General features: G+C 35.7%; 2 protein-coding genes across 16 annotated transcripts in view; both read left to right on the forward strand.

The window, feature by feature from the left end:
* The window catches only part of LOC127150220 (uncharacterized), a 103,237-nt gene extending 82,675 nt beyond the window's left edge, over positions 1 to 20,562 (forward strand). For 3 of the 15 annotated variants that reach the window (XM_051087552.1, XM_051087550.1, XM_051087549.1), the window contains exons 3-6: positions 11,825 to 11,924; positions 17,541 to 17,590; positions 18,395 to 18,461; positions 19,085 to 20,562. In XM_051087552.1, the coding sequence (XP_050943509.1) occupies positions 19,090 to 20,547 (1,458 nt within the window). In that variant the 5' untranslated portion in view covers positions 11,825 to 11,924; positions 17,541 to 17,590; positions 18,395 to 18,461; positions 19,085 to 19,089 and the 3' untranslated portion in view covers positions 20,548 to 20,562. Of the gene's footprint in view, positions 1 to 11,358; positions 11,548 to 11,646; positions 11,739 to 11,824; positions 11,925 to 17,540; positions 17,591 to 18,130; positions 18,652 to 19,084 lie in introns of those variants that run through there. The other 12 variants (XM_051087554.1, XM_051087556.1, XM_051087547.1 and 9 more) reach the window with 10 other exon arrangements.
* Positions 12,989 to 15,682, forward strand: LOC127150357 (aspartic proteinase 39-like). Its single transcript, XM_051088057.1, has 6 exons — positions 12,989 to 13,057; positions 13,293 to 13,366; positions 14,553 to 14,646; positions 14,769 to 14,829; positions 15,079 to 15,150; positions 15,229 to 15,682. Exons 1-6 carry the CDS (start codon positions 12,989 to 12,991, stop codon positions 15,375 to 15,377), a joined length of 519 nt encoding a protein of 172 aa, XP_050944014.1. The 3' UTR covers positions 15,378 to 15,682.
* Positions 20,563 to 23,936: the final 3,374 nt, after the last annotated feature.

The following is a 23,936-nucleotide window of genomic DNA, read 5'->3' on the forward strand; positions in this document are numbered from 1 at the left end:
GAACAAATGGGCCTCACCCTCTTATTGGCCCAAGAGGGATTTGGTTTACAGGTTGGACCTTAAACCAATTGTTCAATAATGGATCAGTGGAACTTAAGGAACAAGATGTAGCCTTGGGGGTAAAACGATATTTTGACCCAACCGAGGTTATGAACAACCTGTGAAGGATTAACTTATTGATCATGGTTATATCAAATGAACACAAATATATCTATAGTGAAGGGAGTGTAACTACGAGACTTTAGTGGAAAGACCCGTTAGTTAACGAATGTTGATTAGCTCGGTATAAAAGAGTTTAGCCTGTTAATCTCAAATCGTTGGAGCCCATGATCTATAGGTTCATTAGGTTCCCCTGCTAGCTCATATGGAATAAATTTAGAACAGTATGATGAAATGAGTCGAATTGTTTGAACTAGGAGAGGGGAGAGAAACTGAAAAGTATATGTGATATAGCCATCCGTTTTAGATTAGTAATAGAGCTTTATGTTTAAATGGGATTTAAATACTAAATATATGAATGTTGATTCATCCCCAGAAGCTCGAAAAAGATGGATTTGAATCTTGAGAAAATAAATGCGGATTCATGCTCGGAAGGTCAAAATTAGTCAAGACGGACAAAGTTGTAAAAAGTCAAAATGTTGACTTTTTGGTTTGAAAAGTCAAAGTTTGACTTTGACCAAATGACAATTTTACCCTTTGACTAAAGTTAGTGGGAAAATCCAATATTTTGTTGGATAATCCCACTAACTATAATGGGCTAGATGTTAGCAAACTATAAAGACATTAAGCTCACTAATGGTTAGTGGGTTATGTGTTGTTGGCACCGACGGATTTAGCATACGCCCAGAGGGGGCTCGAGCCCCCCCTCAACTTTATTGTCTTTATATAATATATATAAAGAAAACTACTTAATTTTTAATATTTATAGTTAACTTAGTGGTTATTCTGACTGTCAGCCCCCCTTTCAACTCAGGTTCAAATCTGCAACCTTGCATGAAAAGCCTCTGTAAATTGGGCTCTTAGGGCCTTAAGGAAAAAGGTTGGCTTATTTTCTAAAGAACAAAATTGGGCTGATTTTTCCAAAAAAAATCAAACACAACCCATTTCCATATTTTTCCATTTTTCTCTCTCTCTCGATTTCCTTTATCTAATAGGTTCTACAACCCGATTCTCTAAAGGATAGTAGGTCAACCCTATTGGTGGTTCAAGCATCAATCGGAGCTTCGAACGTAAGTTTTTCCTAAAAACCCTATTTTTAACATTTTCGGTTTAGGGTTATTTTGTTAATTAATTACAATTAGAGTAATTATTCGATCTTGTTTCCACTAGCTCGTGTGCCATTGTTCTGCCCTTGTCGATATATACCGCCGCATGTCTGCCATTGTTCTTTAAGCATCAGTAAACACAGGTGAGCGTCTCCATCTTTTTCTCTTTTAAGTGCGAGATTCCCTCATCCACCGTTCACCCTTAATCTTAACTTGATCTTCGACGCAGCCCAGTTGTGATTGTCGTGCCCTTGTCTGAAAATGTTTTTGCGACAAGCAGATAAGGAACAATGGTTTCTTCATGTTTATATTGTTTGTTCTTATTACCCAAGATCTAAGTGGTTTCTATTTGGGTTTCCCACTTTGTTTTTTTTTTTTTGAATCAAGAGTTCAAATGTGCTTAGCATTCTATCTAGCAAGATTAAGCACATTGGTTGCGCATTCGTATCAGTTTGGAACCCATTCAAACACAAACCAACAGGTAGTTAAGCTTTTTTTACATTAATCAACGGGTAAGGATTTGTTTTCATGACTTTCAAACTCGTTTAAGTTTGGTTAGTTAGTTTCTATCTTGGAAGTTCTAACAAACCTCTGCTTTGTTATTTGTAGGTTTGTAATTATTTTTTAAAAGAATCTTATGCTCTAAAGCAAGTTGTGTCTCTCATAATAAATTTTAGGATCGGTATTGGATAATGGATACAAAACTTAGACATGAAAAGTTGAAGCATTGATCTTGATCCTAGCACATACAATAATTTTATTTGGGTTGGTTATGGTTGACATAAATTGAATTTGAAAACTTGTTGTAGTCAAGTACATTGAGAGAGGGAAGAAGGTAACTAATTTATTTATTGCCATTTTCTAGTTTTGATTCTGTTATTTATATGGTTGAAGCTTGAAGATGTACAAGTATAAGTAAAGTACTCTGAATAATTTTGTGACAGTACTTCTATATTATGTAGTTATTTTTTTTTTGAATGCTTTGATTGCTTTGAGCTGATTCTTTAAGATTTTAAACTTTGATGATGTGTATGGCCTTTAAGCATTTTCTAGAGTTTAGTTGTTAAGGTCATTGATGTTTAGTGTTAGGTTTTATTACTTTGACAAATGTTGTGGTTTTTTCATAAGTTTCTTTTAATAATTAAAGATTGACTTAAACTATAATGACCCAACTCTTGATACTAAGCTGAGGTCATTATTACTAAAAGAAAATAATAAAACTTTCTTACCAAAATGAGAAAATAACACTAACTTTAACTGAAAACCTCAAATGCTCATGAAAATTATAAATAAATAAAAGTATGTAAAAATAAGATCTAAAATAAACTCCTAATTTGGACCCTCTCTACTTTTATAGAAAAATAGTCAAAGAATAAAAAATGCTAAAATCAAGACGATAACATAAAGGTAGAAGCAAAACGTTCCCTTATGGCTAGTTGCGGTCATTTCTTGTCATTTGCTAGCTTCTTTCTACCTCTTCCTCTACCTTTACTTGAAAAATTAAATATAGAAAAAGTCAGTATAAACATATACTCAATAAGAGACCTACTACTAGTCCCGCTAGGTGTCTGTTAACTTTCCATTAGATTCCTGCCTGTAAAGAAGTACACCTAAACTGGCACGTTCTCGAACACACGCAATCTAATGATTCCGTAGGAACACCTCTGGTCTTCGGTGAACCCAAAAGAACACCTAGGACTAACTGGTCTTCAGTAAACTCGAAGGAACACTTAAGACAATTAGGTTGTAAGTGACCCCGTCGGACCACTTATATACATAACATCTCATGATAGACTGGTGATCCCGTCGAACCACACAATCAAAAAAGGTGGTGATCCCAAGGGATACCCATATGAGATGACCCTAATAGATAAAGTTAACAGAATACTCAATCCATAGCATGTAGCACATCATAACATCATAAACATGGCATGAATATTAATCATAACGCTCTCAATCATGAGATTAATATTTCATGCATCATCATTAACATAAATCAGTCATCATCGTCAACATAACTCAGTCATAACTATCAGTCATCAATATACCTCATGAATACATTATGCATTTTAGCTACATCAATGCATAATCAAGAAATCACATGCAAACTCTTAACTTCAGTACGAGGATCTAGTAGAAGAATCTTTTACCTCGAGATTAGCTTAACCAAAAATATTCCTAACAGCACAGTCAAGCTTTCCAAACAAACAAGTCCTAAACATAAATGAAACTAAATTAATAAACTTTTTAGCTGACTAAAATCCCAAAAATTCAATTAATTCAACTTACGCAAAGTTGAGGTTGAATTCCAATTCAACCTTAATTGGGGAAAAATCAAAGCTTTCAGTTCTTCCAATTAGATCCAACCAAGCCTTCATTAAAAAAAAACCCAATTTAATCCAAAATTAAATTATTTAGAGTCCAAAATTAATATTTGTTTGGCATACCTAAAACCCAATCAAATACTCACCAAAACTTACCCAAAATTAGGAAAGTGGCTCAACTTGGCTCACTAGGAAGAAGGTGGCTCACACGGCTCGACAATAGGCTTAAATTTGGGTCACGACTTGGATGGCTGGATGCATAGTTTGGAAGGAAGGCCGACTTGGGCATGTGGCTTGAAGATGGCTTGGAGTTCGTGTGTGGCTCGTAAGAGACATGTGCAACTCGAGTTGCAGTGCTTACGAAGAATTGGCTTAGACTCAAGCGAATAATCGACGATGATAGAGGAGATGCGATCGGTGGCATTGACGGAGGAAGACAAAGAAGCCCGACGAATGCTTGCGATGACTTTTCTGATGGGCTAACAAAGGGAAGACAACGTGGACGATGGTGTTGGAATAATCGGCTCGACGAAGAGGTGGACGGAGACACAGACGCCGAGGACAGAGGGATTTACAAAGGCGGTAGTGGTGGCGCCTTCAGTTTGCACTACTACAAAAATCGGATTACTTGACTTTAAGACGGTGTCAAGTAAACGTTTACTTGACGTTTTTAAAAGCAACAAGTAATCAACTGTCAAGTATAGTCTGATTACTTGACACAAAAAAAACCGTCAAGTATACGTATACTTGACACTACAACACCGTCAAGTATAAGTATACTTGACCCTTAAAAACCATCAAGTATACGTCTACGTGACACTAAAACATCGTCAAGTATACGTTTACTTGACACTAAACTACCGTCAAGTATCCATTTACTTGACACTAAAAAACCATCAAGTATACGTTTACTTGACACTGTATTAACGTCAAGTAATCCATTAAAGTTCACCTTTTATGTGTCAAGTAATGTTGTATAGTTGACGCCTTATACATGTCAGGTAAACATATACTTGACGTTTTTACATGTAAAGGAATATCATATACTTGACATATATTTAACGTTATGTATAGTACTGTTTATTAATATATATTAAATATACAAATTTTTCATTTTCTGGTTCTTGCATTAGGTCATTTGTTTGAATAAAACATATTCATCAATAAAATAAAATTTTCAGAATCAGTATAGTTACGCAACAAGAAAATGACAAAATAATTAAGTAAACCAACAATAATTTCATTTGTTCTCACTAGTGTCATAAACGATTACATAATTCCTATCCAAATATAGCCAACTAAAATTTCCTATTTGTGGCCTATTCCAAAATCAACAATAATATAGCTACCTCTTATATAACCAATAATAATAGCTATCTTGTATACCAAAACTAAAGTCTCTATCCCCTTGCATCTATTGCATCATCTATAAGTATAATGGCTATGAACAAAACGTTTACGCAAAAAATGTCATGGGCATTCTCCTATGTTAGCCATTTACAAAATTAAGAATAAGATCATATCTAGGTGTATCTATCATATGTACCGGGATAAAAATTTAGCCCACTCCACTCGTACTTCATCCAATTCAAGCTGTGAGTACGAGTTTCTTGTATCAATCTATAAAACATAAAAAGTCAAGTAGACACTTTGTTAAAAAAATAGTCATATTATAGTATTTATAACGTTACAATGTAAGTAGTTTAAAAACATACCGCATCAGTAATAATGCTTGTGTCCTTGCTCAAGATTTCGTGCATGTATCTCATGACATAATATCCACATTCAACAGTTCCTACCTGTAAATGACACTATAACACAAAACCAAATAACAATGCATATTAGATTATGTGCTAAATTAAATTGTAAATAAATTTATAAATATATTTACCTTTACCGCTTTCCAGAATGTTGTTTTTCTGGTCTTTTTCAAATTCTTCTGAGATTGGAAAATCGTCAAGGCCCTACATTTCCCAAAGTATAGTATAAATTAAAATGAACTAATTTCTTTAGTGATTAAAAATAAAGAAACATAAATATAGTTAGCTTACATATTCGTTACGTATTTAATATCATATCGGGAGCTCGTTCTCAAGGAATCAAGATGGTACACCACATCATCCTATGGATTAATAATTACTAATGACCAATGATCCCTAAATGAAATAAATATGCAAGTAATTAGTATTTTCATACTAATGCAAGTTTAAATTGATAAAAATTATACTTATTCAGGATTATAAGGAGCAGCAACCAATTGATCTTGTTTGGAAGTCATTAATCTACTACAAAGGTTTCGAGCTCTAGTCTCTCGAGTACTATGGCCAGCTGAAATAAGAGATGGATCTACAAAAACGTACTTTGTAACCTTCTTTAAATCAATAATGAGTGAGTATAAGTACCTACAATAAATTGTGAATATATATATCATGAAGAAGTAACATTTAATTGCATACATCAACTTACTACTAACTAAAAAGTGTGAATATATATATATCATGAAGAAGTAACATTTACTTACGTAATATAAGCCACCATTGATAAAGTCTTAACTTTTTGCATGTTGCAAAAATCAATAACATCTTCTCGCAAAACATAACTCTTTCGAGATATACCAAATAACTCAAGAGGTAGTTGAAATGAAAAACTAGACCCATCAACCATTACCCTTTCAGCATATCTAAGAATATACTTCAATTGTATTGGTAGATTTGATGGTTCACTAGTAACTTCCACCTCCTTTGTCATCGGCCTTGAAGATTTTACCTAACACAAGTAAGTAACAATCTAAGAACTCATATACATAAAATTGTTTGCTTACAATCCACCTTCACATTTACCTCATTCTTTGTCATCGGCGTTGTAGCAATCACTTCCTCCTCTTTCACTTCCTCTTTCTCTACGACCTTCTTCTTTGATGTAAGAGATACCAGTGGTACACTAGTAGCAATCCCTTTCTTCTCTTTTACTACATTTTCTAAAACTTTCTCCTAAAACCATCGATATTTTCAAAGCACAAGTAAATGATAGCTTCACTTTCATAAATAATTAATATTGTAACTTTACTTTAGAAACAAACATTTTACCTTCTCTTGGATTTTGCTCTTGGAGCAACTACCATGTTCCGATGTTGGGATGCTTTGAACTTTTTGTTCTAACTCTCGAATACGTTTACGAAGTGCTTCATTTTCATCAATAATTTGTTGGGTTGTATCCACCTTCTTTGACTTTCTTGGCTTTGCTTGATGAAAATAAACAGTAGGTGTAATGAAACCACCCACACCACGTTCTCGTCCGCCATATTCTGGAGTACCCAACGCTTGAGTCAATGCATCATTAGGTGATTCCTCATTGGGTGCTTTATCCAAAATCTCATCCTAAAAAAGATTAAATATGACCAGTAATACGTTAGAAGTATATATTCATGTGATTTGGTGCAAATGTAGCATTGAGAATCTTACTATTTCATTGGCAACTTGTTGTACATCTTCGTTTATGTATCCTCCATCTTTTTTTGTCCGAGCTTTTTTCCACATATTAGCTCGTCCAAAATCTTGTTCTTCGAAAGAACCCTTTTTCTGTATATCATTAAGCACACCATAGTTAAATTTTAGGATATATTTGTAAAATACAATAACATTCTTAATTACCATATTCTTGGCAAGATTAGCATAGCCACGTCTTGACATATTATGAGTATATTTACTCCTCTTTCTTCGATCTTGCTGTTCTCTTCTCAGTTTCTATACAAATTTTACGTAAAAAGATTAAAATAAAAAACATGTGCTTTATACTATGATTGATTTGATTACAAGACAAAAGGTTAATACCTGAAATTCTGAAGACATTCTTGACCTAACAAACTCTTGCCAAACAGGTTTATCAATTATGTGAGCATACAACGAAGGTGGATCTATCAAGAGTTGTAGTTCATCCATAAAAGGGATAATATATTGAGTTGTCAACCAACTCTTGAATTGACGAAATGAAACTCCAGCCGTTTTCATAATGACCTTCTTACTTCGACCATCAACTATGAATGCTCCCTAGACAAACCAAACAATGCGTTCATTTAGAACAACTACAACTAATATATGCATGATTGGCTACCATAGCACAACTACAAGTGTGTCAATGTATGCATGATTGGCTACCATAGCTGCAGGATAGCCACAACATAGTACAACTTAAACTATACAATAAGTGTGTCAATGCATGATTGGCTACCATAGCTACAGGATAGCCACAACATACTACGACTTAAACTATACAATAATTGTATCAATCTATGCATGATTGGCTACCATAGCTGCAGGATAGCCACAACATAGTACAACTTAAACTATACAATAAGTGTGTCAATGCATGATTGGCTACCATAGCTGCATTATAGCCACAACATACTACAACTTAAACTATACAATAAGTGTATCAATCTATACATGATTGGCTACCATAGCTGCAGGATAGCCACAACATAGTGTAATATTTGCACGATTTTAAAAAGAGAAAGGATTATTACATACCTCAACCATGCTGCATATTTTTTCTTTTAATTCAGTCGGCACTACCTTCCAAGATGCATGTGTGATGGGGATATATGATGACGCACACAAGATCCAATGAAAGATTGAAGCTTGTGCCCATTCTCCCCAATAGGTATTCCATTTTCATTGTATTCAACTACTGTTTTCTCCCTCGTACTCTTAATTCTTGTAACATCATGCATCAATGTTAGTCCTCTTGTTTTCTTCTTCTTGTTCTTTGATGCATCAACTTGTTCTAAGTGATCCGTATGTGCATTATCCAAACCTATTTCAACCTCGTCCAATCTAAGTGTTAAGTCCTCACCAGTTGGTAGCTCCATTGTATAAGAATGAATCTGAGAAAAAAAATAAAGTTTAGTTAGCCAAGTATAAGATGCAACATATTCATACAAACTAATAAGTAAAAACCTACCCAAACATTTACTCATTAGCAATCCATGTGCCTTCACAATTAGCTCGTACATATGTTGGAGTATTTTCATCAAAATCAAGTCTAGATTCAATATCTATTGTAGTTTTAGGCATTCCTTGACAATTTAAAACTGTATCTCCAAGTTCGTCATCATTATATTGATCCGCAAAATCTCTTTGTGGTGGAGTAAGAACAATAGACCACCGACTATCACTTGGATCCTCAACAAAAAACACTTGTTTTGCTTGAGTTGCGAATATAAAAGAATCATTCTTATGCCCTACTCTACTTAAGTCAACTAACACAAACCCAAGATCATCAGTTTTGATACCACCACTATTTTCAACCCAATCACATTTAAAAATGGCAACCTTAAATGAATTATAATTAAGTTCCCAAATCTCTTCTATCACACCATAAAAGGACATTTCTCCGATTATAGGATTTTTATCTTTCGAGCTACATACTTGCATTGTTTTTGCAACTAAACTAACTCTACTATTTTGTACAATTTTATTCTTGTCATGCGACTTTGTGTGGTAGTGGCATCCATTAATAGCATAACTATTGTAAGTAGTAACAACTGGATGAGGGCCATGAGCAATTCACCGCAAGTTATCTGAAACCTCAACATCTTCTGTTGCAAGTTCTGTTTCAACCTGAGTGACAGCGACTGAAAGAATTAGAATATAAATGAGAACGGATAATGTTAAATAACTAATTTCAAGTTATACCTTCTCTCGTAACCAAGATATGAAGGTTCGATTGTGTTCATCTTGAATCCATTTCTGATTTTTTTGATCTACTTCAGTGTTGTTGTTGCAATGCAATCAAATGTTTCCTTATGAAGTACAACAAGAATGTAATTACTTTTAGTTTCATGAATTTCAATGAAATAAATGGATTATAGACAGAAGAACTTACTCTATATATGGTTGCACATCAACGGTATTCTCCAAAACATATCGATGAGCTTGATATAACAGCTCTCGTTCAGGTATGCTAGTAACTCCACTTGACAATGGTCTACCAAGTTCTGAATAGTCAGAATTGTCTCTTAACTTTTGACAACCAAGTCCAATAGGATCTACTCCACATAAAAATTCTGAACAAAATTCAACAGCTTCTTCTAATATATAACCTTCAGCAATACAACCCTCTAGACAATTTCGATTTCTCACAGCATTTTTTATAACCTTCATGAACCTTTCAAATGGATACATCCATCGCAAATAAATGGGCCCACAAAGTTTTACTTCTCTAACAAGGTGTACAATGAGATGGACCATTATCGTGAAGAATGAAGGAGGGAAGTACTTCTCTAGTAAACATAATGTAATCACAATGTCTTCTTGCAGCTTCTCTACTTGTGTAACATCTATAACTTTGTTACATATAGAATTAAAAAAAAGACACAAACAAGTTATAGCATATCGAACATGTTTTGGAAGCACAGATCTGATGGCAACAGGGAGAAATTGTTGTAAGAGGACATGACAATCATGAGATTTTAGACCAATCAGTTTTGAATCTTCTATTGACATAAGATTCGTGACATTGGATGAGTAACCCCGAGGAACTTTCATTTTTGATAACGACTTCAAAAGAAACCGCTTTTCTTTCTTAGTAAGTGTATAACAAGCAGGGGGAATGAAAATTTTTTTCTCCCCATTAATAGGAGTAAGCTCAGGTCGAATCTTCAAATCAGCTAAATCACGTCTAACATTCAAACCGTCCTTAGTTTTTCCTGGAATATCGAGAAGTGTACCTAAAATATTCATACAAACATTTTTCTCAATATGCATCACATCTAAACAATGTCTAACATGAAGATGCTTCCAATAGGGGAGCTCAAAAAAAGCAGACTTCCTATTCCAACAACTCTTGGTGCTTCCTTTAGAGTGTTTTTTTTTTTTTGTTTATTTTTCCTCTTTGAAAGTCAAGATCTTTAGTTTTTTCAAATACAACCTCCCCAGAAAAAGGTTCAGGAATACTTCCAAGTTCTCGCTGACCATTAAACGATTTCTTTTGACGACGAAAAGGATGATTATGTTGTAGAAATTTTCGATGCCCAAGGTATGTCATTTTTTTTCCATATTTCAATCGTATTGAAGATGTGTTATCTTTACAAATTGGACATGCCTTATACCCTTTCACACTACATCCACTAAGGTTTCCATAGGCTGGAAAATCATTAATCGTCCATAGTAAAACTGTTCTTAGGTTGAATAGTTCCTCATTATAGATATCATAACATTGCACACCACTTTCCCACAAAAGTTTTAAATCATCAATCAATGGTTCTAAGTATATCCCAATGTCATCTCCTGGTTGCTTTGGACCTGAAATCAAAATTGATAACATCATGAACTTTCGTTTCATACATAACCATGGGGGAAGATTATAAATCACCATCACAACTGGCCAACAATTGTACTTGGAGCTCATATCACTATAAGGATTTATTCCATCAGTTGACAATGCTAAATGAAGATTCCTGAGTTCAGAACTACAATTTGGTCACATGGTGTCGACTAACTTCCAAGCTGGAGAGTTAGCAGGGTGTAAACCCGATATTTTCTTGGTTTAATTTCTTTAAATGTGGAAAAAAAATGGAAATTAAGTGTAAATATAAATATATATATTTATATATTAAATAGTTTTATTAAATTAATTAAAGAAAAGAAAGAAAAGAAAGGACAAAAAGAAGAAAAGGAGAAGAAAATTTCATTTTCTCTTTTCTTCTTCTTCTTCTCTTCCCTTCACCGCCAAGTTTGAAGACATCCAAGTTTCCTTTAATTTTTTTTTTCTTTTTCCTTCTTCAATTTGCAGAGAACTTCTAAGAGAGAGTTTGGAAGAAGAAGAGAAATTTTACTAGAATTTTTAGGTTGAAGAAGAGGAGAAGAACTCAAGCAAAGTGTATCAATGGCTGAATTTTAGTTCATTCTGCACATCACTGGTTTTTAATTCGGTTTGAACTCTTCAAAAGGAATTAAGAGGTGAGATTTACATTTACTGAAAGTCAACTCATTTTTAAACAAACTTTATGAAGAATGTTGGAGCAAATTCGGATATTCATTTGGTGCTTTTTGATGAAGAAAACAGGGCAGTTGGTTTTCACTCGAAATCAGGAGGTCTCTGATTTTTCTTGTATTTCAGAGTGTATCGGTGGAGTTAGAATCTCTATTTGGTATGGTTGGAAATCTTATTCAATTTACTACAACTTTCATGAAGACACTGTAAACCAAAAATGACTAAAAGTTGGTTAAATTGTAGGAACAAGTTAAAGAGGTCGTGTGCGCGCGATTCTGGAAGTGGTTCTGTTTTGAGGGTTATATGTGTTTATGCACGGGGAATCAGATTTATATGTCTTCAGGTAAGTTTTAGAGGATCTCAAAATGAAGAGTTTGATATAAAGAACACTCATTTTGGTTAAGTATTGAGAAAGTTATAGTTCTTTGAAGTTTATGTTAGAAATCTGGAAATTTTCACTACAAGAAATATGGGCTTTGATGTCGGTTGGAAAAAATGAAAACGGATCTTTAATGTCGTTTTTCAAAACGCGGATGTTTAATGTCGGTTTTAAACCGACATCAAAGAAAGAGCTTTAATGTCGGTTTTAAACCGACATTAAAGCTATAGTTAATTTCTTTAATTATTTTTTAATTTTGTTAAATTAAATCAATAAAATTAGAAGTCAAATTAAAACTCATTTGCTCTTCCTATTTCTCGATTTCTTCTCAGCCCTTAGTTCACTCTCTCACGCCTTTCTTCCCTCTCTTCTCAATCTCACATTAGGGTTTAGGGTCGAATCACCGCTCTATTTTCTCTTCTTCTTCGATAGTTCTGTCACTTGTAATCGAAGAACTCTGGTACCGGTTATCGTTAAACGACGAATGATTTGGTGTAAATCTACACCTTGTCGGAATGAGAGCATTTTTTGGCGACGATGGCATGGAAGACGACGCATAAACCACATCTCTATCTCTTCCGTCGTTGTCCTTTTCATCTTTCTCTAAATCTTCCGCTTCATTTCCGACACCAGATTCAGAGATCCATCTAATTTCACATTTTCCTCGAAAGAGCATCGCTGACCTAAAGTTTAATTTGGTGAAGTTTCTGATTTCCCATTTGTCTCTCTTTTTAGTTTTATTTACTTTGTATGGTTTGAAATTTTGGGGGGTTTTTTGCTCAAGGGATTGTTTTAGCTAACTGCATATTGTATTTAACTCTTTGTCAGATTCAGAGTAGTTGAAATGTGAAGTACAGTAGAAAAATTCTTTGGGTTGTGAAAAATTCTAGTGAGTTTCCTTCACTTTTTTTGTAAGATAAGAAGCTAGTTGCAACTCCAGTTATATTTCTGTTTAGGCCGTTCTTTCATGTCCAGTGCTGCGGAGTCCTTTTCTTTCTTTTTTTTTTTTTTTTATTTCATTTGTAGGAATGCCTTTAGTCTATTATCTGGCACCTCTGTATCTGCACTGTTTGATATTTCTCTCTAGTAGTAAAATTGTTAGCTCTCTTTGCTCGTGGACATAGCTAACACACTGTTAATGACACGTAAATCTTTGTGTCGATCTTTACGGTTTTTCACTCTCTTTGCTTGTTCTTGTTTCTGTCATAACATTATTAGCTATATATCTCTCCTTCTGATCTACTGTTTGCAAGCTGTGTAGTGGCCGTGGAAATTTTGATAATGCTTTCATCTATATGAACTGGTTCTGATTCTAATCTCACTTACTTGCAGATAACTTCTGCTGTTTCTCAATCAGCCACTCCCACAATTTCGAGGGGTAGCCAATGCTTCAGAGTCTCTACGAGGTGTGTGACTGAACCAAATAATGTTGGAAACTATGATTTATTTTCAATGAGAAATGAGCCTTTGTTCTTTTATTTTCTCACGATCAGTATTTTTAAGATCACCTGAAAATCTCTAGTTTGGAACCACGACTTTAAAATCTCAAATTATGTGACCCAACCATAATTTGAGATTTTAAGACTGGCATTATACATCAAAAGAGGGATAGCCTCCATGAAAAGAAGAGTTATGCCAAGTTTGTCTTAATTCTCAAAAATATGAAAGTTTTTTCTTTTCATTCTAATTATTTGTGCCATATTTTGTATTTGAACTCCATGGTTCATGGCTGTTCTTCCTTCATCAGGGGATGAATTCTACTTTAACAAGGAAACTTGTATAGAAATATTGCACTGTTCTTAACCCTTCTTGCCTATTGTGTCACTCTTTCAACAAGTTGTTGTTCGTCTCTGGCAACTAATTTTTGCTTTTGCCTGTTTCCTTCCTCATTTATTCTTTTGTTAGAAATATGTTTATAATTTTATCATTTATTCACAACTTATTTATTTCTTAATTGAAATCAGGCCGCACTATACATTAAATTTACAGAGTATTGCACTCAGTGGGCAACTGTTTCCAAACCCCACCATGTTTCCAATATCAAATGCAGGAGAAACTATTATCGACTCTGGGACAACTTTGGCATACCTTGTGGAAGAAGTTTACGATTGGATTGTCAGTGTGGTAAGTTTGTTTGTGTTCCTGTATGTCTCTTAGGGTTAGGTTTGATTTCTTTGGAGTGGTTGGGGTTCCATGCTTGCTTGCAATAAACTTCATGATTGTAATATATGATTATTGGAAGGATGATTCAACTAAACTGATATCAGTTGGCGTTGATTCAACATGATTACCCTTTTTGCAATAGTTTGTGGAAAGGTGATATTCTGCCGATTAATATGATTTTGTCATGATAGCTGGTTGCAACTCCAGTTATATTTCTGTTTAGGTCGTTCTTTCATGTCCAGTGCTGCGGAGTCCTTTTTTTTTTTTTATTTCATTTTTATTGTAATATATGATTATTGGAAGAATGTCTCTACGAGGTGTGTGACTGAACCAAATAATGTTGGAAACTATGATTTATTTTCGATGAGAAATGAGCCTTTGTTCTTTTATTTTTTCAGGAACTAACTGATTACGTGTTTTTATCTTTAGTGTAGCAGAAATATTTCCTGTCCTCAGTTTTAATTTTGAGGGCATTGCATCCATGGTGGTGACTCCTGAAGAATATCTTCAGTTTGACTCCATAGTAAGCTGCTATAATTTTGCTTGCACATCATGCCAAATATTTTCATTCATGCATCCTGTCTTCTTTGAGACTTGTATGTTGAATTATGGCATTTGTATAATGCAAAACAATTTATCTTGCAGGAACCAGCTTTATGGTGCATCGGTTTTCAGAAAGCTGAGGATGGATTGAACATTTTGGGAGGTTAAATTCTGAATTTAATCTCAAATTTCCTGTAACAAAAAATAATAAAGAGTCTCAATAGCCTCAGATTTCTATTATTTTTCTCAAATTTAATTTCAAACTAAAAAATCACCACCACCAAATGAAATTGACTAAGTTGTGGTTTTGTGCCATGAAATGATAATGAAATAGTAACCACAATCGAACATACCATCATTTTCAATGAACTTCATCTTCATTTTCAATGACGACCACCCTTTCATTTTGTAGATCTTGTTTTGAAAGATAAAATCATTGTCTATGACTTAGCTCGACAAAGGATAGGATGGGCGAATTATGACTGTAAGTTTGACCAAGTTGTAATGCATGAAGTATTTCCCTCCAAATCATTTCTGAATCAAGACAACTGCTGTTTTACAGGTTCGTCGTCCGTAAATGTTTCTGTAACATCTGGAAAGGATGTTTTCATCAACGAAGAACAGCTGAGTGTAAGCAGCTCCTCAAGAAAGCATTTCTATCAGCTGCTCAACATTGTTATTGTACTACTAATACATTTAAAACTGTTCTGAAGTCCATTTTTGATCATAATCCATTTTTGATCATAATCCATTTTCAACATTGTTATTGTACTACTAATACATTTAAAAATGCAGGCACCTCTTTCTTTGAGCTCCTTGTTCAGTCGTGACCCATTAAAGGGTCTTCTCTTAGGTGAAAGCTGTACATTTTGAAATTTTAGTTCGATCTCTGGTAAGGGTTGTGTTTCTATAGGAAATGGGTTGTCAATAGCCTCCTTTAAATTTGAGGTAGAATTAGAGATTGAGAGAGTTGACATTGCTGTATGCATGATCTATTCATCACATAGAGTCTGATAGATTAATATGTTGTGGCAACATCTCTGCTTGAGGCCAGTAATTTATTGGTTCTCAAGGTATTTCATACTTCACAGACTTCTTATTGACTAAAATTTATGATGTAGTAAATCATGCTCATTTATCTGTTTGTTTTTGTCAGGAGTCATCTTCTATACATTCGAATGCAAATTTAGGTGTTCATGGACAAGGATACTTGAATCTTACTGGACCAGGAAATCTTATTGAAGCACAACGTCTTATACTATCATTGTTTTTCAGTATCTATGTAAGCTGAATTAACTTTCTTTACTGTTTAGAATTCGCTTAAACCGTACATATAAGAGCATGCACATTTTTTTTATTGTTTGTTTGTACCAAGTGTTGAATATCTACTTGATAATATTAAGGTTGGGCCTAAGTCATTCCTCCGAGGACCTTTGGACGATTCAAAAGCCAATAAGACGTAAGTTTTCTAATGTATGATCGTAGATCAGTAATTTCGTTTTTGTTTCCCTAACTTTTCTATAAATTTGCAGGAGACCACGACTCTACTGTGAACTTTCTGATTGTCCAGCGGAACTACTTCACCCCCCTGAAGATTGTAACGTGAATTCCACATTGCCCTTCACTCTTCAGGTGTCTCATTAGCCAGATTGACCACTAAGTAGTTATCTTGTGTGGAGAATATTATTTTTGAGATTTATTCATTACACTGAACATGCTTTTCATTGTCTAATCTGATATTTGTTTGCTTGGCTTGTTTCTGCAGATTTGTCGAGTTGAAGATCTAACAGTTGAAGGCACCATAACTGGATCTGTTATTCACTTTCACTGAATCAGGGATATATTTGTTTACCTATCTTGTGCAATCAGTGCTTCTGGTCTTGGTATGCATTTTTTCTTCCAATTATTTTGTTCTTACTTTTCATCCTTTTCTGCAATTTCAGTACTTCAAACAGCTTTGTTATTCATATAAATGGTTTATTTGGATATTGTTTGTAGATAATTGAAGTGATATCGGGTTGAAAGCTAAGCAATTGTGTAGAAATGGTCAAGCGACCGTTGAAAATTGAAGACTGAGAAGGCATTTAGGATTTTTAATTATTTAATTCTTGTATTAGAATCTTTTTTCATGTACTATTGTAGAATGTATATATAAACATAATATTAATATTTTATTTTGTGTATTCAAATGTAAAAGACAAATGTTATAGTTTCTAACATAATATGAATTTCATTGATTTGTTGGCGTGTGAAAAACATATTTATCTACATTGACCCAATGTCGGTCTATAGGACAATAATGTAACAATTAAATAAAAATAAATTTGTAAATGAATAAAAAAACTAGGCTTTAATGTCGGTTTTAAACCGACATATCAGAGTTCAACCGACATTAAAGAGCTTCAATAACACTATCAAAGATGTCGGTTGAAAACTGACAAACCGACATTAAAGAGGGCTTTAATGTCGTTTTTAAACCGACATTAAAGTCCAACCGACATTAAAGGGCTTCAATAACACCATCAAAGATGTCGGTTGAAAACTGACATTAAAGGCCTTTAATGTCGTTTTTAAACCGACATTAAAGAGGCCTTTAATGTCGTTTTTAAACCGACATTAAAGCCCAACCGACATTAAAGACCTTTAATAACGCTCACAAAGATGTCGGTTGCCAAGTGACATTAAAGGCCTTTAATGTCGGTTTTAAACCGACATTAAAGGCCAAAATTCTTGTAGTGTTTAGAGAATTGTTGAAATAGGATTTTATTTCTTAAGCTTTGTTTTCGTGAGCGTCATCTTTGGTGCGACATGTTATGTATATCTTTAGGAAACCAGAATGTTTAAGGTTTTAATACTCGGATGGGTTGTTGGCAGGCCGAGAAGAATTAAACCAAGCTTATAGACCAAGGATCTAGCCCAAGACTGTGAGTGACAAAACCAACTTTGAAATATTTTCCATAACTGTTATTATGATTGAATGCGATAAATGTTTATTTAAGAAGCCATGAAAGGTATTTGAATTTCATGACTATTTTCAAATATACATTTGGAGACTAGATTTCTTAAAGAAATTTATGCTAGCACGTAGATATTAAATGTTTGGAAAGTATTTAAACCACAATATTTTAAGCAAAGCATGAATTAGTATGAAGTTTTGTTTTAAGAACTACAATTTTCCACGAAAGAGCTGAGTAAAGTTCGAGCTTTGTGTAAAATTTATAAGCAGGCATGTTTTAATATTTTATGATGATTTATGAAATTTTCATTAACTACATGACTGAGATCTTGAGCCTGAGGCTAGAGATTACCGTGTGCACACTGGTTAGATTTCGTTGTTGACGTTGAGTGTACTCCGTAACAACGATGCTGTCGTGAGTGCTGGGCGGGCCCCACTACGACAAAGACGATGGGAGTGCTGGGCGGGCCCCACTACATCGTAGTGCTTGTAAACGTTGTGGTACTAGGTGTACCCTACACAACGTAGATTCGTCATGTTAGTTAAAATGCTTCGATATACTTGATATGCCTTGCTAGATTTCAATGATGAACATGCTGAGTATTTAAGGAAGCTATTCTTACTATTACACATTTACATTTACGACTTGTATAAACAGATTTATATGTGTAAAGTTTTCACGTGCTCTTATCTTTAAATTCATAGTTTTAAACTGAGTCACTCACTGAGCTTCATAGCTCACCCTTTCCAAAATGTTTTACCCATTTTCCAGGTAGAGATCGACTTCCCGGTGCCTGATAGACTGCCTTAGTCTGCGGAAGCTTCATTATCGATTGCCAGTACGTGTTTTGAGTTGGGCATAAAGTCTGTTGTGTTGTGATGTATTCACACCCTTGTATGTTATAGATACTCCACAGTTTGTATAAGCTTTAGGAGCTGTAGTTGTGTAAATTTTGTTGGTTATATTTTGATTAAGGTGTCTTTAGGTTTACTCGTGAAATTGGTAAATTTTGAGGTACACTTCATGTATGTTTTTGACTAGCTGTGTTTGACTAGCCTAGGATCCGATGTGTTTTGTGGCATGTACAATAGTTTATATACTAGATTGGCAAGTTCATCACATGAAAGTTTTAAGCAGAGTCGACAGATACAGGTACAGAATAACGTTGTTCGTCGGCTTCACACCATCTTTCGGTCTAAGGTAGCAGGTAGTCCGGGAGGGGGTGTGACAACTTGGTATCAGAGCAGTTTGCTCCATGGGAATTTAGGTAGAGCGGTTAGCTCTAAGAAGAAACTGGAAAGTAAATAATTGAACGTCAAGTTAGCTTAAAGGGAACTAGTGGAGTATGGTCTAGGTAAGGGTAGAAGTGAGTCCAATTATTATTAATACGTGAGTAGACATTTAGTATCATGCATTTGAGTTAAGTATTTATAGTATGTCTAATGTGTTGACATATTATAGGAGTCATGCCACCACGTACTGGTAGACGACGCCGGCAGAATCAGGACGGGATGCAAGGTCCTACCGAAGGTCCATCTGTAGGGGAATCTAGTACCCTAGGAGTTCGAGGTGGTGCAGGAAACGAGCAGTTTGCGAGAACAACACAGGAAATAGGAAGGACAAATAGAGCAGAGCCTAGTGATCCAGAAAAGGCATACGGAATTGAACGGCTGAAGAAGTTAGGGGCTACAGTGTTTGAAGGTTCCACAGATCCAGCTGATGCAGAGAACTGGTTGAATATGCTTGAAAAGTGTTTTGATGTGATGAATTGTCCTGAGGAGCGAAAGGTTAGATTGGCCACATTTTTGTTGCAAAAAGAGGCTGAAGGATGGTGGAAATCTATATTAGCAAGACGCAGTGATGCACGTGCTTTAGACTGGCAGACTTTTAGAGGCATATTCGAAGATAAGTATTATCCCAACACATACTGCGAAGCCAAGAGGGATGAATTTCTGGGGTTGAAACAAGGATCACTTTCAGTGGCTGAGTATGAGAGGAAGTATACCGAGCTTTCACGGTATGCTGACGTTATTATAGCTTCTGAGAGTGACAGGTGCCGAAGGTTTGAAAGAGGGTTGCGTTTTGAAATACGTACCCCAGTTACAGCCATTGCTAAGTGGACGAATTTCTCTCAGTTAGTGGAGACTGCCCTTCGTGTGGAGCAGAGTATAACAGAAGAGAAATCGGCAGTGGAGCTTAGTCGTGGGACTTCAACAGCTAGTGGATTTAGAGGCCGTGAGCAGCGGAGGTTCATGCCTGGGATAAATATTTCAAGCCGTCAAGATTTTAAGAATCGCTCTGGAGGCCAAGCATCGAGGAACGTGAGTTATGGTAGTGTTTTTCAGAGACAGAGCCAGAGAATACCTAGTCAACCCATTAGATCAACAGTAAGATCGCAACCAGGTCAGGAGTCCATTGCTAGTACCGTCAGGCGAATACCATGCACGAGTTGTGGCAGGAACCATCGGGGTCAGTGTTTGGTAGGTGCCGGTGTATGTTACCAGTGCGGACAGCCAGGACATTTCAAGAAAGATTGTCCGCAGTTGAACATGACAGTTCAGAGAGATCAGGGAGTTGGGTCCCAGACAATTGAGCAATCGAGAGTTTCAGTGGTTCCAACAGAGGGCACCAGTGGTGCAAGGCAAAAGGGAGTTGTTGGAAGACCGAGGCAACAGGGAAAAGTCTATGCTATGACTCAACAAGAAGTAGAGGATGCACCAGACGTTATTACTGGTACGATTCTTATTTGTAATGTACCTGCAGATGTTTTATTTGATCCAGGTGCTACGCATTCCTTTGTTTCTAGTATATTTCTGACTAAGTTGAATAGGATGCTAGAGCCTTTATCTGAGGGGTTAGCTATATTACTCCAGTTGGTGACGTTTTACTTGTTAATGAGGTGTTACGTAATTGTGAAGTTTTAGTATAAGGTATCAGTTTGCTAGTGGACTTGCTACCACTAGAGTTGCAGAGGTTAGATGTAATTTTGGGAATGGATTTCTTATTTGCTCATTATGCATCTATGGATTGCCATAGGAAGGAAGTGGTTTTCAGAAAACCAGGCTTTGCTGAAGTTGTTTTTAGAGGTATGAGGAAGGCCGTTTCTAGAAGTCTAATCTCAGTTTTGAAAGCTGAGAAATTACTGAGGAAGGGTTGCACAGCGTTTCTTGCACACATCGTAGTAGTGCAGAGAGAAAAACTAAAGCCAGAAGATGTTCCTGTGGTGAAAGAGTTTCTTGATGTATTTCCAGATGATCTGTCAGGTTTGCCACCTGATAGAGAGATTGAGTTCACCATTGAATTATTACCAGGAACAGCACCTATTTCACAGGCCCCGTATAGAATGGCTCCAAGCGAGCTAAAAGAATTGAAGATGCAGTTACAAGAACTAGTTGACAAGGGATACATCAGGCCTAGTGTTTTGCCGTGGGGAGCATCAGTGCTTTTTGTGAAAAAGAAAGATGGTACCCTCAGATTATGTATTGACTATAGACAGTTAAACAAGGTTACAATACGTAACAAGTATCCTTTACCACGCATCGATGACTTATTTGATCAACTAAGGGGAGTAACGTTGTTCTCTAAGATTGACTTAAGGTCAGGATACCACCAGCTAAAGGTTAGAGAATCAGATATTGCTAAGACAGCATTTAGAACGAGGTATGGGCATTATGAGTTTCGAGTTATGCCATTCGGTTTAACGAATGCGCCAGCGGTTTTCATGGATCTCATGAATAGGATCTTCCATCGGTATTTAGATCAGTTTGTGATTGTGTTCATTGATGATATATTAGTTTACTCAGTTGACAGAGAATCTCATGAGGAACATCTGAGGATTGTTCTACAGACTCTACGTGAAAAACAGTTATACGCTAAGTTCAGCAAATGTGAGTTTTGGTTGGAACAAGTAGTATTTTTGGGGCATGTAGTTACAGCAAAAGGAGTTAGTGTCAATCCACAAAAAGTAGAAGCGGTTGTCAATTGGGAAAGACCAATTAGTGCGACAGAAGTACGTAGTTTCCTGGGTTTGGCAGGATACTATAGGCGTTTTATTGAGGATTTCTCTCGATTGGCATTGCCTTTGACCGCTTTGACAAGGAAGAATGTTAAGTTTGAGTGGTCAGATAAATGCGAGCAAAGTTTTCAGGAATTGAAGAAAAGACTAGTTACAGCACCTATTTTGGCACTTCCTGTAACAGGGAAGGACTATGTGATTTATTGTGATGCTTCAAGGCTAGGATTAGGTTGTGTGCTTATGCAAGATGGGAATGTAATAGCTTATGCTTCAAGGCAGTTGAAGGAGCATGAGTGTAATTACCCTACCCATGATCTTGAGCTAGCAGCAGTTGTTTTAGCACTAAAAATCTGGAGACACTATTTGTTCGGGGAAAAGTGCCATATTTTCACAGATCATAAAAGTCTGAAGTATATTTTTGATCAAAAAGAGCTAAATCTGAGACAAAGGCGATGGCTAGAACTGATTAAAGATTATGATTGTACTATAGAGTATCATCCAGGTAAGGCCAACGTAGTAGCAGATGCATTAAGCAGGAAGTCAAGATTTCCGAAGAGTGTCTTGTGTGGTATTCGAGTAGCTTTGTTGAATGAGTTAAGAGGTTCCAAGGCAGTAGTAACTACAGAGGATTCAGGAAGTCTCTTAGCTCAATTTCAGGTTCGGTCTTCTCTAGTAACTGAGATTGTAAGAAGACAGTCAGAAGACAGTAATTTACAGAAGAAGTTTGAGAAATCCAAGAAAGGCTTAGAGGTGGAGTTTGAGCTGAGAACAGATGGAGCCATTGTTAAACAAGGAAGATTATGTGTTCCGAATATCAGTGAGCTTAAGAATGCTATTCTAGAAGAAGCTCACAGTTCAGCTTACGCTATGCATCCAGGTAGCACCAAGATGTACAGAACTTTAAAGAAGACTTATTGGTGGTCTGGAATGAAGCAAGAGATAGCTGAATATGTTGATAGATGTTTGATTTGTCAACAGGTTAAACCAGTAAGACAGAGGCCAGGAGGATTTCTTAATTCTTTGCCAGTGCCAGAGTGGAAATGGGAGCATATTACTATGGATTTTCTATTTGGATTACCTCGTACATCCAGTGGACATGATGGTATATGGGTAATAGTAGACAGACTCACCAAGACGACACGATTTATACCGATTAAAATGACATCTACGTTAGACCATCTAGCGAGATTATATGTTGATAAGATTGTGAGTCAGTATGGAGTACCAGTGTCCATAGTTTCAGATAGGGATCCGAGGTTTACTTCTAAATTTTGGCCTAGTTTACAGAAAGCAATGGGAACAGGGCTAAAGTTTAGTACATCATTTCATCCCCAAGCAGATGGTCAGTCCGAGAGGACCATCCAAACTTTAGAGGACATGTTGAGAGCATGTGTCCTACAACTTAAAGGAAGTTGGGATACCCACTTGCCACTTATGGAGTTTGCTTATAATAATAACTATCAGTCTAGTATCGGTATGGCACCATATGAAGCCTTATACGGGAGACCATGCAGAACTCCTGTGTGCTGGAATGAAGTGGGAGAGCGGAAGTTAGTAGGTCCTGAGTTGGTTCAGATTACGACAAACAATATTAAGTTGATCAGAGAAAATCTGAGGAAACCCAAGATCGACAGAAAAGTTATGCGGATAAGCGACGAAGAAACCTAGAATTCCAAGTTGGAGATCAAGTTTTCTTGAAATTATCTCCATGGCGAGGTGTTATTCGTTTCGGAAGAAAAGGTAAGTTAAGTCCTAGATATATTGGGCCATATCAGATAACGGAACGAGTGGGACCAGCAGCGTATAGACTTGAGTTGCCAATAGAACTTGCACGAATACATGATGTTTTCCATGTATCCATGTTAAGAAAATATATACCAGATCCATCGCATGTGTTGCAAGATCAACCAGTTGAATTAAAAGAAGATTTGAGTTATGTTGAAGAACCAGTTCAGATTCTCGACAGAAAGGAACAAGTTTTGAGAAACAAAACGATTCCACTCATAAAAGTTTTGTGGAGACATCATGGAGCGGAGGAGGCAACTTGGGAACCAGAATATCAGATGAAGAAGAGCTATCCGATACTTTTCAGTTAAGGACATTCTAAATTTCGAGGACGAAATTTTCTAAAGGGAAGGTAAGTTGTAAACCCGATATTTTCTTGGTTTAATTTCTTTAAATGTGGAAAAAAAATGGAAATTAAGTGTAAATATAAATATATATATTTATATATTAAATAGTTTTATTAAATTAATTAAAGAAAAGAAAGAAAAGAAAGGACAAAAAGAAGAAAAGGAG

The sequence above is a fragment of the Cucumis melo genome, chromosome 7, assembly GCF_025177605.1.
Source record: "Cucumis melo cultivar AY chromosome 7, USDA_Cmelo_AY_1.0, whole genome shotgun sequence".
Taxonomy (NCBI): Eukaryota; Viridiplantae; Streptophyta; class Magnoliopsida; order Cucurbitales; family Cucurbitaceae; genus Cucumis; species Cucumis melo.

Excerpts from the sequence above, each read along its gene's own strand:
- LOC127150357 (XM_051088057.1), top strand. The coding sequence starts at position 12,989 with ATGCCTTTAGTCTATTATCTGGCACCTCTGTATCTGCACTGTTTGATA. Across the intron at positions 13,058-13,292 it reads TTCTCTCTAGTAGTAAAATT|ATAACTTCTGCTGTTTCTCA; the intron begins GTTAGCTCTCTT and ends ACTTACTTGCAG. Across the intron at positions 14,830-15,078 it reads TGGATTGAACATTTTGGGAG|ATCTTGTTTTGAAAGATAAA; the intron begins GTTAAATTCTGA and ends TTCATTTTGTAG.